Source organism: Moschus berezovskii, chromosome 19 (genome assembly GCF_049115385.1).
Source record: "Moschus berezovskii isolate FMDL1 chromosome 19, NW_MosBer_1.0, whole genome shotgun sequence".
Lineage (NCBI taxonomy): Eukaryota > Metazoa > Chordata > Mammalia > Artiodactyla > Moschidae > Moschus > Moschus berezovskii.
Genome location: NC_142478.1, coordinates 16,995,005 through 17,010,591, shown reverse-complemented (window position 1 = coordinate 17,010,591; position 15,587 = coordinate 16,995,005). Strand labels below are relative to the sequence as shown.

The 15,587-nt window shown below is 39.9% G+C and overlaps 2 protein-coding genes across 2 annotated transcripts in view; both read right to left on the bottom strand.

Moving 5' to 3' along the window:
- The window catches only part of LOC129542166 (arfaptin-1-like), a 46,141-nt gene extending 32,701 nt beyond the window's left edge, over positions 1–13,440 (bottom strand). Inside the window, exons 1-2 of the mRNA XM_088827848.1 lie at positions 12,245–13,440; positions 2,209–2,317 (exon numbers count right to left, since the gene is read on the bottom strand). The gene's annotated coding sequence lies outside the window, so the exon portion shown is untranslated. The remainder of the gene's footprint in view (positions 1–2,208; positions 2,318–12,244) is intronic.
- The window catches only part of LOC148774827 (uncharacterized), a 103,566-nt gene continuing 94,078 nt past the window's right edge, over positions 6,100–15,587 (bottom strand). The window contains exon 12 of the mRNA XM_088827847.1: positions 6,100–12,389. Coding sequence (XP_088683973.1) covers positions 12,377–12,389 — 13 coding nt within the window. The 3' untranslated portion in view covers positions 6,100–12,376. The remainder of the gene's footprint in view (positions 12,390–15,587) is intronic.

Genomic DNA, 15,587 nt, shown 5'->3' with positions numbered 1-15,587 from the left:
TTTCACTGAAAATCTTCAAATATCTTAATTGTAAAAGTCTTTTTAAAAAAATTTTATGTTGATATTTAAATTTGGAAATTGGTGACCGGTTGGAAAATGTTGTCATGCAAATTGTGGCTTGTGTCTTCAAACGTTCATAATCTTAGGCAATTGGTCAACCTTCTCAAATTCAAAGTTATGCCCTAGAGAACACCAACACAATGCCATGCAAAGACTACTGAGATACTGATACATGTGTTTCCTTTCTATATCTTTATTTTTGTGAACATAAGAATGAAAAGGGTGAAAAAAAGATGTAGAGAGCCCACTCATTTTACAGAAGACAGTATACTGGGTTACCCTAAATGCCTATTTATTTCTAGGATCCATTTAGCAAGGAATATATTTTAAAATATAAGTTGTTTCTCACTAAAATATTGGCCATTAGTATAATAAAATACAGAATACTGTAAGAGGGCTAAGGAATACAAAGGCATGGAGATATATTTTTTAATTTGTGAAATTATAATACAGTATTAAAAGATGCTTGGAAGAAAGATCCTTGGAAGAAAAGCTACGACCAAACCTAGACAGCATATTAAAAAGCAGAGCCATTACTTTACCGACTAGGTCTGTATAGTCAAAGCTTTGCTTTTTCCAGTAGTCGTGTATGGATGTGAGAGTTGGACTATAAAGAAGGCTGAGCACTGAAAAACTAATGCTTTTGAATTGGAGAAGTGTTGGAGAAGACTCTTGAGAGTTCCTTGAACAGCAAAGAGATCAAACCAGTCAATCCTAAAGGAAATCAACTCTGAATATTCACTGGAAGGACTGATGCTGAAGTTGAAGCTCCAATACTTTGGCCACCTGATGCAAAGAACTGACTCATTGGAAAAGACCCTGATGCTGGGAAAGACTGAAGGCAGGAGGAGAAGTGGACAACAGAGGATGAGATGGTTGGATGGCATCACTGACTCGATGGATCTGAGTCAGAGCAAGCTCCAGGAGTCCGTGATGAACAGGGAGGCCTGGCATGCTACAGTCCACGGGGTCGCAGAGTCAGACACAACTGAGCAACTGAATTGAACTTAATGCAGTATTAAAATTAAAATACTTCATTGAACATCCAACTATTGCTACTTTAACTAGAGCTCTGTCAAGAAAACAATCCATTTTTATATCCACATGATTTTACTTTCTTTCACTTGGGTAAAAATGAAAAAATACCTAAAAAGGTAATTATAGACCAGGGTATTTAAAAAGGAAGTATCTTTCTTTATATTAAAAAAGAAAAAGAACATATACATGGGATGTATGCAGAAAAGAGCTAATATACTAGGTCTAACTATTTACCTTTGAAAAGACCAGTTTAGAAAAGAGTGGCTCTCAACTGGCATCTGAGAACTTTAATTTTGGAGTGATTCTCGCCATTCCCGGAATTTTAAGACTTGCTCACTATGCCTAAAGTGTTTATACTAACAACGTGGTTTATGCTTTCCTTCTGGGAGTCTGGAATCTGGCACATGATAGGCAGAGGGTGCCTATGTGAACAATCTCCAATAAAAACCCAGGCACTAATTTATCTTCCTTGGTTAGTGACATTTCACACTTGTTGTCACAGCTCTGTTGGGAGAATTAAGCATGTCCTTTATGACTGCACTGGGAAAGGACCCTTGCAAGGTGATGCTTAGTTTTCCCCAACCTCAGGCATCCTTTGCCTTTGCCGACTGTGCTCGGTATACTTTTGCTGTAATCACAGTCTGAATTATGACTATATACTGAGTCCTGTTAGTCCTCTTTGAAAATTACTTTATTGGAGGGTGCTCTTGGGAGACCTCCGACACAGCATATATATAGAAAGAAAAATAAAAGTTTCATTTTCTAATTGCTTTATAATAAGAAATATGTATTTATACAAATCAATATTGACAGAAATTTTGTGGTTACCACTAAAATAAATTAAATCTGCATTCCTGATATAATTTTTGAGTTTTTATTTTAGTATCTGAAAACCAACTTTCAAGTAGTAATCAGTGAAATTATGCACACTGATCTGTTTATAAAGACAATTATTAAAACAATTCCCAAGTTAAATTGAAGAGAAAAAGGATTATGTTTTAATCAGTATTTTATCATGAAATTAACGTTCTCAACTCTAATAAAGGTAGCATTTGGTGACCTTCTCCCATCTTCTACCCTGCTCATCTTTAAAAATAATGGGTTTCTTACCTTGAAATGCTCCTGCTTCAATAACCCCCTCTTTGGTACTGTCAAAGCCATGAGTTGTGATTTGCGTTTCTGAGAGACCAAGTCCAGCTGGTAATGAACGCTTCAAATCCTTAGCAACATTTGAACAAAAGAGAAAACCTTGTGAAACATCTTGCGTCACAGAGCAGTTCAGCGTAACTGTTTCCTTTCAATCACATGGTGAACTACTTTTCTCTCTACCATGTAGTAGTCCCTCACGCTGCCATGCGGTCCAAGATGATGTGTATCTGCAGCAAACTAAGCAAGGCTTGCTACTAAGAGATACAGTGTACAGCAAATTTAAAACAGTTTCCTTAGTTTAGACTTAAGCATCCGACAGACATTAAAATTCAATTTCAAATTCCAAATCTTCTGATACATAAGGAAAATCATTTTAAGGACAGAATTAAGATGACTAAGAAGTCAAGTCTAATATTAGAAAACTCACTAATGTCTAATATCATCCTGATGAGCCTTCAGTGATGTTTAACATAAATAAATCATTCACTTGCAATATTAAGTTTCCCTTTGATGTGCAGGTTAGGTAGGTAAACAGGGCTTCAATCAGTGTGAGGGAAAGAAAATTTCTTGTGATTTAGATTTAAACTACTGATATTTGCCAACCTAACTGCAATTTAGCTTATAAGTGTAATAAATACAATATTTGACATTCAGTCTTACAGTAAGAGAAAAGAGAAAGACTTGAAACACAGATTTCCAACTAAAAGTTCTTTCTTGCCTCTGGCTTGGATATGAGGAATTACCCAATTTTCATGATCAGTCTATGACTGGACCCTATTGATTCTTCGTAACATGGTAAGTTAGTGATACACTAAGAGATGTCTTTGAAATTCTTCCTTAAGGCCCTATTCCACCACATATAATGTACAGCTATAATCTGAAACTGCAGCAACCTTCACAGAGGAACTTCTTTTCTGATTATCCAGTTTTATTTTTCTCATAGTGATTATCACTAACATATTCAATAAATATTTGTTGGACAAATAAATAAATGAATTTGTTAAATAAACTAAGGGACTTATGACAACATCATATAGATTAAGAAGTTGCAGGCTTCTCTGGTGGCTCAACGTAAGGAATCCACCTGCCAACACAGAAGACACAGGTTTGATGGCTGATTTGGGAAGATCCCACATGCTGCAGAGCAACTAAGCCCTTGTGCCACAACTACTGAGCCCGTGCGCTAAAGCCTGGGAGCCACAGCTACTGAAGTCCGCAGGCCCCAGAGAAGCACAGCCAGAGAAGCCACCGCAATGAGAGGTCCACGCACCACAACTGGACAAAAGCCTGTGCAGCAGCGAAGACCCCGCACACCCCCAAACAAACCAACAGAGTTGCTACAGCAATAAGCTCACTTGAAAACCTGAGTATCTGGTTATTCTTACTATGTGAGACTTGCTGGGCAAAGAGAAAGATAACATAAGGGAGAGACAAGATATACACACATTAATATAAAAGCTGAACTCGGTGCCAAAGTAAAGACAGTATCAGAGGAATTCACAATAGGGGCTAAGTCCAGGAGAACCGAATAAGAAAAGAAAAAGTACTTCCTGCACTCTGAAATAGAGTATTTATTTATTCATTCAGTCAAGATCTAATGAGCACCAAGTTCATGACAGCCACGGCTCTAGATACTACACATGGAGCGCTGCAGGAAACAGACCACCTCTGTCCATCAGACCCATCTGAGGCGTAATGGAAGGGGAGACTGATAGTAAACAAATGCATCTCAGGTACGATGCAGTACCATAAAAATACAGGCGACCCTTGAAAAACACAGGTTTGAACTGTGTTCCCTTATATGCATTTTTTTTTTCAATAAATATGCTTGTACTGCAGTACTACAAGATCCAAGGTGGTTGACTCTTCAGAGGCTGAACTGTGGATACAGAGAACCAAAGGAAAAGTTATACAAAAATTTGACTGCATTTGGCACACAGTATCCACTGTACCGTGAAGTCACGCCACTGTTACAGAGTTTGCCCTTGTGAAGTGTGGGATTCTGTGGGTTTGTATATCGACAGGCTGTGCAGACATCATCATTATCTAATCACCTTCATTATCTTCATCACCCCAAAAAGAAACTGTGCCCATCAGAGCTCACTCCCCTTCTCCACCCTCCCCAGCCCCTCACCAACACTAGTGTGCTTTCTGGGTCCTGCTTACTCTGGTTGTCACTGTCGTTCAGTCACGGCCAATTCTCTGCGACCCCGTGGCCTGCAGCACACCAGGCCTCCCTGTCCATCACCAACTCCCGGAGCTTGCTCAAACTCACATCCATCGAGTCGGTGATGCCATCCCACCATCTCATCCTCTACTGTCCCCTTCTCTTGCCTTCAATCTTCCCCAGCATCAGGGTCTTTTCCAATGAGTCAGTTCTTCGCATCAGGTGGCCAAAGTATTACAGCTGCAGCATCAGTTCTTCCAAACAATATTCGAGGCTGATTTCTCTAGGAATGAGTGGTTTGATGTACTTGCTGTCCAAGGGACTCTCAAGCGTCTTCTCCAGCACCACAATTTGAAAGCATCAATTCTTCAGTGCTCAGTCTTCTTTACAGTCCAACTCTCACATCCATACATGACTACTAGAAAAACCATAGCTTTGACCATACGTGGGCAACGTGATGTCTCTGCTTTTTAACATGCTGTCTAGGTTTGTCATAGCTTTTCTTCCAAGGAGCAAGTGTCTTTTAATTTCATGGCTACAGTCACCATCTGCAGTGATTCTGGAGCCCAAGAAAATAAAGTCTGTCACTGTTTCCACTGTTTCCCCATCTATTTGCCAGGAAGTGATGGGACTGGATGCCATGATCTTCGTTTTTTGAATGCTCAGTTTCAAGCCAGTTTTGGACATTATTCTATGTTCCTGGCTAGGTCAGATAGTACCTCTACATTTAACTTTTCAAGGAACTGTCAGAACTGTCTTCTGAAAGGGTTGGACCATTTCACATTCCCAAAAGCAATGTAAGAAGGTTCTAATTTCTCCACATTTTCATCAATACTTGTTATTATCTGTCTTTCTGATTACAGTCAACCAGGCAGGTGTGAAGTGGTATCTTACTGAAGTGATGATTTACATTTCCCTGATGACTAATAATGCTGAGCATCTTTACATGTGCTTATTTGCATTTGAATATCTCCCCTGGAGAAATGTCTAGTCAAATCTATTGCCCCGTTTTTAACTGGGGCATCGATCATTTGACTGATACAGATAAAAATCACTGATCAGTCATAGGACTTATATTTTTTCCCCACTTTCTTGGCTGTTCACTTTCTTCATGGTGTTCTTTGAAGCACAAAAGTTTTAAAATTTGATAAAGTCTGATTTACCTGTTCATTCTTTTGTTGCTTATGATTTTGGCATCATACATAAGAAACTGAAGTGCCTAATCCAAGGTTATAAAGATTCATCACTAAGTTTTTCTTCTAAGAGTTCTATAGTTTTAGCTCTTACATTTAAGTCATAGATCCATTTCAGTTAATTTCTAACTATGGTGAGGGCTATGGTGTGAGGTCTGCCTTCAAATTCCTTTTTGCCATGTGGATATCCAGTTGTCCCAGAACCATGTGTTGAAAACTATTCTTTCCACGGGCTTCCCAGGTGCCGCTAGTGGTAAGGAACCCACCTACTAATTCAGGAGATGTAAGAGATGCAGGTTCAACCCCTGGGTCAGGAAGATCCCCTGGAGGAGGGTATGGCAACCCAGTCTACTGATCTTGCCTGGAGAATCTCATGGACAGAGGAGCCTGAAGAACTACAGTCCATAGGGTCACAAAGAGTCAGACACAACTGAAGTGACTTAGCATACATGCATTCTTGCCACACTGAAAACTGTCTTGGCACCCTTGCTGAAACTCAACTGGCCATAAATGTAGGGTCTATTTCTCTACTCTCAATTCTGTTCCACTGATCTGTATGTCATCCTTATGTCAATACCATATTGTTCCAATTACTGTAGCTTTGTGGTAGTAAGTTTTGAAATCACAAGTAATGAGTCCTACAACTCTGTTCTTCTTTTTCAATTCTCTGGGCATTCTGCATCCTTTGTGTTCACATCTGATCAGTTTGTCAATTTCTACAAAAAGAAAAAAGCCAGCTGCGATTCTGATAGACACTGTGCTGAATCTGATCAATTTGGGGAGATTCCCATCTGATCCATGAACGTGAGACACCCTTCCATTTATTTAGATCTTTTTTTAACTTCCTCCCACAATGTTCTGTAGTTTTTAGGACAATCTCACGGGCCACAGGGAGCCTTGGCCTGCCTGCCTGAGAGTGCACGCTTCCCCAGAGCGCGAGGAGAGGCTGCTGCCATGACAGGCCCCATGTGCTGTAACTGGAGAGAGGAGCCCCACTCACTGCAGCCAGAGAAAGCCCACGCCCAGAGACCGAGACCCAACAGCAGTCACGAAGATAAATACACAAGGTGATATGGGCAAGATACCCAGTTCTTATGTTCGGGCACTCAGCTGAAGTTAGCCACTGCACTCCTCTGTTAAAGTCACCTTTAGAACTAATCAGTGCTATCACTAATAATCACAATCGCGAACATTTCTTGAGAACTTACTATGTGCCAGGGACTGTTCCAAGCACTTTACATACAGTTGGTCCTCACTCTGCATGACAGGGCAAGATCAAGATGGTAAAAATAAACAAGCAGGTTGAAACCATGCAAAGTGGTTAACGGGAAAAACCAATCATTCCATGAACTTCAAAAATTCATCTCAAAACTTTAAAAATTCTTTCCTTGCTTATGTTGTTAAGTGAGCTTTCACTAAGTTCCTCTGGCTCAAATCTAGAGCTCCTCAAACAGTGTAGCAGTGCCAACAGACCTATGGGTCAGCTATTTCCTCTACAACTTGTTAGTTCTGATTTGAATTTCACTCCTTCCACTGTTACCATTTTTTATTTATTTGCTGTACTTCTATCTTCGTTCACCCATCCCCTTTTGCTTATCCACTTCTGTAAAATATCACATGGGTTTATGAGCAAGATACAAGGTGATAGATAACACAGCCACATGATTTGCTATCTGTGTATAACAGCAAATATAGTGACCATCACCGAAAGACTTTGAAAGTGATATGATTACACAATAATCATGATATGCGTTGGTATTTATAGGCTAAGTTTGTACTTCACACTGCTGCTGCTGCTAAGTTGCTTCTGTTGTGTCCGACTCTGTGCGACCCCACAGACGGCAGCCCACTAGGCTCCCCCATCCCTGGGATTCTCCAGGCAAGAACACTGGAGTGGGATGCCATCGCTTTCTCCGTGTACTTTATATAATTACACTTAATACAATGTGGTGACAGCAATCTGAGCTGTGGTGTTGGGGACAGGCAATATTTAATTAAACCACAGCAACCAAAATTAGAAGAAGGCAATGGCAACCCACTCCAGTACTCTTGCCTGGAAAATCCCATGGGTGGGGGAGTCTGGTAGGCTGCAGTCCATGGGGTCGCTAAGAGTCGGACACGACTGAGTGACTTCCCTCTCACTTTTCACTTTCATGCACTGGAGAAGGAAATGGCAACCCACTCCAGTGTTCTTGTCTGGAGAATCCCAGGGACAGGGGAGCCTGGTGGGCTGCCGTCTATGGGGTCACACAGAGTTGGACACAACTGATGCGACTTAGCAGCAGCAGCAACTAAAATTAATGCATTTGGAACTATAAATGGAAGAACTGCCTAAAATAACCTCATTTAGTAGTATTATCACTACTATTTTACAAAGGGGAAAAAGGCCACACAAAAATAGGACTAAGCATAAAAAAAATATTAATTAATGTATCATAAATGTAAATAGCTACAAACAATTTATTAGAGACTCAGAATTTATTTTACCTAGTATGTTTTCTTTAAACAATTTAGTTAACAAATATCTTTTAAAACTCATTATTTCACAATCTGCCCAAGTTTAAACATACTAATGCAAATACATTCTCCACTCGTAATTTCCTGCTGGCGCAAAAGAGACGACAACTGCCATTTTCTGTTCCACTTATATTCTAGGGTCAATTAAAATCTCTTGTCTCAGGACATCTTTGCCATCAGTGTAGTGTTTTGGGGGAGCACTTTGAATTAAAAGCACTCTTTACCCTCACTGTTACTTACTTCCTATTTTAAAACCAAATCTCTGAGTCTGTTCATTTTGCTGAATAAATCATCTTCACCTTCCCAGTTTATTTTGTAATATACTAATATACTAAATTAACGGTTTATCGGAGAAGGCAATGGCAAGCCACTCCAGTACTCTTGCCTGGAAAATCCCAGGGATGGAGGAGCCTGGTGGGCTGGGTCCGTGGGGTTGCTGGGTCGGACACGACTGAGCGACTTCACTTTCATGCATTGGAGAAGGAAATGGCAACCCACTCCAGTGTTGTTCTTGCCTGGAGAATCCCAGGGATGGGGGATTCCATCTATGGGGTCACACAGAGTCGGACACGACTGAAGTGACTTAGCAGCAGCAGCAGTTTTAAATATCAGTGATCCTTTTATTTGTATTTACATTAAAACCACATATAAAAACCAGATAATCATCACTTCAGTTCAGTTCAGTCGCTCAGTCGTGACTGACTCTTTGTGACCCCATGAATCACAGCACGCCAGGCCTCCCTGTCCATCACCAACTCCCGGAGTTCACTCAAACTCATGTCTATCGAGTCGGTGATGCCATCCAGCCATCTCACTTACAAAATAAATAATGTCAAAGCACCAAGATATTTCTTAAACTTTATCAATCTGGTTATTAAGGTCAATTATTTATAGGGTGGTTTCCCTAGATACTGCTTTGCTCCTTGTCTTGACAGCTTTTCAGCTCTCCATAAGTAAAAATGTACTGAAGATATCTCTCAAAATACGAGGGTAAAAAACCGTAAAGAACATACAAAGGGGAAGAGAGGTCCAAGAGAGCTCTGTTTACTGTATTCTCAGAACTTAACTGAAAGAGCTCTGCTCATTTGAATCATCTGTCCTGTCACAAAATAGTGTGCAAATTCCCAAAAAAGAGATACAGTAGCAGTAGTTGGAAAGACAGGAGAAAGTAACAGGTTCAATAGTAAATTTGATGTATACCTCTAACTCCCTAAGTTTTCAGGAAGTTAAGGGATGCTTCCATTTTGCCATGCGCGGTTTCTGGAAGAAACAACTTCTGGCTGTCTGAGGATATTACATTTCACTCAAACCTCTCCCAATGGTCTCCCCAAGGGTCCTTTACTCAACAAAAAGTTCTTTCAGAAAAAAAGCCTCCTGTCCTTTATGTAAAACAGCTGTAACATCTGAAAAGCACTACAGCTCCTCTGCTTAAATTGTTAGTAACAGAAGGAGCCTAACCAAAGTGGTAGGAATAGGTCCATTCAGAGTGTGAACAGAACTATCATTCTGATAGCTGTCTGACTGTTAAGCTGCTCCAACACAAAATGATACGCTCTACAAGAGAGGAATGCATGACTTGTGAGAAAACACCCAGTATTTCATGAGCCTGTTGAACGCGCTCTGTAAAACACATATTCTGTAAGTGATATAATTTAGCCTCATAGTTCACAAGAACTTTAAAATGTGTTTTTACATAACTCTTAAATGTTTAACATGTCTCAGTGGTGAGGCTGTGACTACCTTAGTAACTTTTAAAATAGCTGCTGCAGCATTTCCTTCCACAGTTTCCAGAATACATTTGGGAGCTGCTGCTGCTGCTGCTAAGTCACTTCAGTCGTGTCCGACTCTGTGTGACCCCACAGACGGCAGCCCACCAGGCTCCCCCGTCCCTGGGATTCTCCAGGCAAGAACACTGGAGTGGGTTGCCATTTCCTTCTCCAATGTGTGAAAGTGAAAAGTGAAAGTGAAGTCGCTCAGTCATGTCTGACTCGTAGCGACCCCATGGACTGCAGCCTACGAGGCTCCTCCGTCCATGGGATTTTCTAGGCAAGAGTACTGGAGTGGCTTGCCATTGCCTTCTCCGACATTTGGGAGACAATGAGCCTATTTGCAACCAACAATGTAAAATCCCTTCTCTGCATTTTCATATTGCTCACATTCAACTCAAGGTTTAAGGCTTTACAAAGTTGTGCTTAACAACTGTACAATAAAACAGTATAAACGTGAACTTTCTATTCAAGCTGCTAGGATAATACTATAATACTGGAGTATTTAATAGTTTTTAAAAATAAATCTTCAAACAATTAAAATACAGTGCTTTTGTCAAAAAAAGTTTCACGCATAGTTTCTTTTCAAAGGACAGAAGTTAATACTTGTAGTTACAGCTTCCATAAAGCTGTGAAGGGCTGGCTCATTTTCAACCAAAATGACTCGCTTCCATTTGCACATTTTAACAGAGGTAAGAATAAGTCTGAGGTTAAAAATGTAACCTTATAATTTAGCATAAAAATCTACTTTTGAACTAAAGTTAGTGCAAAATTAACAATTAAAAACCAAATGTTCGGCAATTAATAAGATGCACAACACTACAATGAAGCAGAACTAGAGATTTATTCATGAGAATTCCCTTTTTACTCAGAGAGGGAGGAGGCAAAAGCTTAAGAGGGAGGCATTTGCTAGGCATGCACTGTAAGCACCAACCATCTGTACGGATTCTCCGAGCACTCTAGAAACTGCAGACTCTTCTCCCTAGTTTCCTCACGCTGCACTTTCCCGGTTTTCCTCCTATCTGCACCTTTAAAAATGGCTTGGGGTCCTTTACAGGCTCTAGTTTCTCTACTGAGAGCAAAATCCAAAGTCTCACTTCCCTTCTTTCCGTGGTGACCTAACTGAAACATCTCCCTTGTCTCTAGTCTCGTCAGCCTTGAAACGGATTCCCTGAACAGTAGGCAGAAACAACTTTCTACAATGCAAATGCCATGAGGCCCTTCAAGATTTCACATCATTTTGGGTCAAGTCTGAAGTCCTCCACTTTTAGGTAAAGTCAGAACCTCCACGTGGTTCTGAGGTTTCCCAGAACCTTATCCCTACTTACCTCCTAGGTGCATTTCTCACACCTCTGCCCCCATATCCCCCACTCCAACAATGGTGAATGTTCAATTCAGTGCTCTCCTACTGATGGGACTCCTTTATCCTTCTTCGTCTGGTTCGTTCATCCTCTAGATTTGGCTTGGCGAGCTATTCCCTAGTTGTCCACACCCTTTCTCTCACACCATGCTACACCAGGCTAAGAACATCACCTCTCACACGGCAGCAACATTATCTGCCTGTATTCTCTCTTCCTGAAGACAGCAAGCTCCCTAAGACCATCTATCTTATTCCTTTTTGGCATTAATATCATTGAGCAGATATACAATACTAATACTTCATTTAATTTTCTCAATTTACACACCTTATCTCATTCTTCAAAATGGATAAAACCTTCCATAGCATTTATATAATTTCAAAAGAAACAGCTTGAAAATGTTGTGCTAAATATTCTATGAACTCTGGCAATTTTAAATCCCCTTTTGTTGTTTTAATCGTTAGCTACTTATAAGGAGCATCTGCCAGAAGCAAAGGTGTTGTTCACCAGACTTCCACATTCCCAATTTGGCTGAAGCATACTACGACATCCTCAGCCTCCTCACGGTGTCCTCTCTGACAATTACACTGGGTCAGAGCGGACTAATCCCCAACATTCTGTTTATCAAGTGGGCAGAGGGAGGGCCAGCATTTTCTCAGCTCTCCACTGTAAACTGCCAGTTCTCAAACTTTAGCTTGGGTAAGAATCATCTGAGAAAACTACTTAAAACGCAGTTCTTAGCTGCCTGCTGTAATTCTTGTTAAATTGGAGGGTGGAGCCCAGGAGTCCGAATTTCAAACAAGTAACCCGGCCGGTTCTGCTACAGGAGCTCCTCTATCTGCGTCCTGAGGGCTCTGCCGCAGGGAACTGCTGCAGGAACTGCTCTATCTGCATCCTGAGGGCTCTGCCGCAGGGACCTGCCTTCTGTGCTTGTGCGGCTCGCTGCCACCCCTCGCCACCCTGCGGACGCCCAGACGACTCCACTCCGCCACTTACCTTCTCCTCAGCCAATCCAGGGTGCCGACACACCCAGGCTTTCTGTTCTGTCCACAACTCCTACTATTATCCTGGGTGTTTCCAATGTTTTGCACGCTACATGGGGCACACTTTCAGGGGATGATTCTATGTTCAGTCTGCAATCCTTCCAAAGCAATAATGTAAGGCATCTAATATGAGTTTTCATTGCTCATCAAAAACATTCTACTAATGGCACATATATCACGTGGTATGTTGCGTTTTTATAAAAAATATAAATTGTGAAATACTTGAAGTAAAGTCTACTGCATGAGCCCGTCTACCTACATTGATGTAGGATGATGGCCTGTAGTAATAAGTCTGTAAAGATGTATAATTTTTCCCCCTCAGTATTAGAAGACTATGGGCAAAAGAGAAATGAGGCACTGAATTTGGAAGACAATGAATGACCAATGCTAGTCAAGCTACAGAGGTGGAGAGTTACTAAAAATTTAGGAGGCGGAACTGACATGGTAATAGCTAGTTAAACTTCATGGGTTCAGTGGTCAAACTGCATGACCACTCTGTTCTTCACTGGCTCCAATGTCTTAAGCTTTTTTTCCCCCCCTCTTGTTCTCATTTTCTGCTTCAGAAATGGGAATAATAATCTAAAAACATATTTTTTTCCCACTAAAACCCATATATACAAAGTACTTAGGACACCTGCTAATAACTAGTATCTTTAGAGTGCTTATCATTTCAGCCTAATTAGAAGAGGGATGGACTGAAGCAAACATACTAAAATCAGTAAGAAGTGAGAGAGAAATAAGTAGAACAAAAATAAACAGCAATGTGTGGTGATTTCATGTGAAGACAAATATTCTTCAATGCCATGGGGTATACCTTTAAATAATAGCAATTAATTTAAACACAGTCAAAGTTATAATACTGACATTAATTTTTACATCCAGTTTGCCGATGCTGTCAAAGTAAAACTTTCCCTAAGAGCTAAAAGTCTCACTACCACCAGGAAGAGAAATATACTAAGTTTTCAAAATGCAACTCTTCACTTCAAGGTTGCCAGTCTAAACTGAGTCCATACCAATAAAGTTAGTGATAGTTGGTTACTTTATGCCTTATGTAAAACTTATAGGAAACAGGTGTCCACATCTGAAAAGTTCTGACCACAACTGGCTCCCTTGTTGCTGCTGCTCTGGAGAAGTCTTGAATAGGCTGTTATAAGATTTTCTACGCATGAAGCCCCAGACAGCTAGGAAACACTTGTACAATGCATAATAGGGAGCGTTAAAAGGCCACCCAGACATCTGCCTAAACTGCCACTTTCTGTGCCGATCAAACAGCTGACCCTTGCCCTAAAAGTCAATAAATTCTGGGTTTGACAGAGAAGAAAATTCTACTGAGAAACTTTCAGTCTGGGATTCTTTTTCAATGTTATTCCTCAGTAGGCAATGTTTTAGTGTTACAACTAGTCAATGCCTCAGCTACTACAAAAATGGCACAGAAAAGTTAACCACCAAGCTAAGCTTAATAAATAAAATCATATACTGAAATTTCAATATGAGAATAAATTATCGGGTAAGGTCATTATTGTTGATTTTTAAAGTATATGCAGAGGTTATGTAAAGGTTTCCTGATAACCAGCTATCCAGTATATATAACTTGATAGATAATTTTGTTCAAAAGTTTCAAACGAACTTATATTATTGGATAAACTGAGATTTTTATATCACGTTATACATTAAGTCAATTCCTCAACATAAGATGTGAAAGCTACTTTTTAAAATTAGATATGAAAATTTGAGATTAGTCCAATTCACGTTTGAGGCCTGATGATCAAAAATAGAAGGCAGGAGCCCATGGATTTTCATTTGACTTTGAAATCAGTTCCAAGTAAATAACCCACTTAACCTCTAGAGGGTCATTTTTCTCCTTTGCAAATATAAAATGTTTTGTGTATGATAAGTGACATGTAATGTATTTTTCTTTAATATGGGTTAATATTTTTAAAAACATGTTAGAAATAAATGCTGAAGAGAAAGATATTACATGCTTCAAATAAAATATACTTTATATTTAAAAATCAGGATAGGTGGACAATTACAAAGTAGAGAGACAGAAACTAGATTCACATAGTTCTTGACTGGGACACTTTCAGAACAAAAGAAATTTCAACTTGAAAACTACAGATATTAGAACAATCTTTTTTAGATTAGAAAATAAGAATGTTTAAAATGATCACAAGATAAAAGGAAGAGTATTCATTATGAACAAATTAGGATACTATGAAAATGAATAGACAGATTTGGAGAAGAAACAGCTTATAGAAATAAAAATATACATAATAAACATATATCCTTTGAAAATTACAGGCAATATCCATGAAAGGATTTAACAGAGACTGGAAAACCGACTACTGGGAATGTTACTGAAGGAAGTCCTACTGAAGGATATTTTACTGAGACATCCCTTCAATGTTACTGAGCAAAATCATACTGATACATTTCTTCACTTTTTCCCATCTTCTGATTTTAATACTATGTTACTAAATTCTTCAAACAATAAAGGAAAGTAAAAAAACCAAGTCCAAAACTTAAATAAGGCACACAGATCCATTTGTGCCCTTCTCCCACCGACAACCACAAGAACTTGTCTTGACCTTCCTTTCCAAGTCATTGAGAATCTGACACATTAATACTAAAATGAGAGCTACAAACACAGCATAGGATAGAAGTATCTCTTCTTATGCAAAGATAGAAAGTAAACTTTTCAGAAAAACAAAAAAATCCTTGACTTCCCAGTGGTCCAGTGGTTGGGAACCCACCTGCCAACACAGGTGATAGGTTCAACCCCTGGTCCAGAGAGACCCCACATGCCATAGGGCAACTAAGCCCACATACCACAACTACTACATACGCCACGACTAAGTTAGCGCCCCAGAAGCCATGAGCAGCAGCTGCTGCAGTCTGCGCTCCCTAGAGCCTGTGCTCTGCAACAAGAGGAGCCACCACCACAAGCCCATGCACAGCAACCAGAGTACCCCCTGCTCGCCACAACCAGAGGACACCCACACACAGCAACAAAGGCCTAGCACAGCCAAAACTAAATGAGCAAAACTTTTTTAAAAAAGAAAAAAAATCCCATTTAAAATTGTCAAAAATAACAAACAAAAACATGAAAAACAGAGTTGAAATAACCCTAACCAAGGAGGTGAAAGACCTATACGCTGAGAACTATAAAATACTGATAAAGCAACTAAAAAAGATGATTCAAAGAAATGGAAAGCTACTCCATACTCTTGGTTTGGAAGAATCAGAATTGTTAACATGGCCATACTACCCAAAGCAATCCACAGATTTAATGTGAT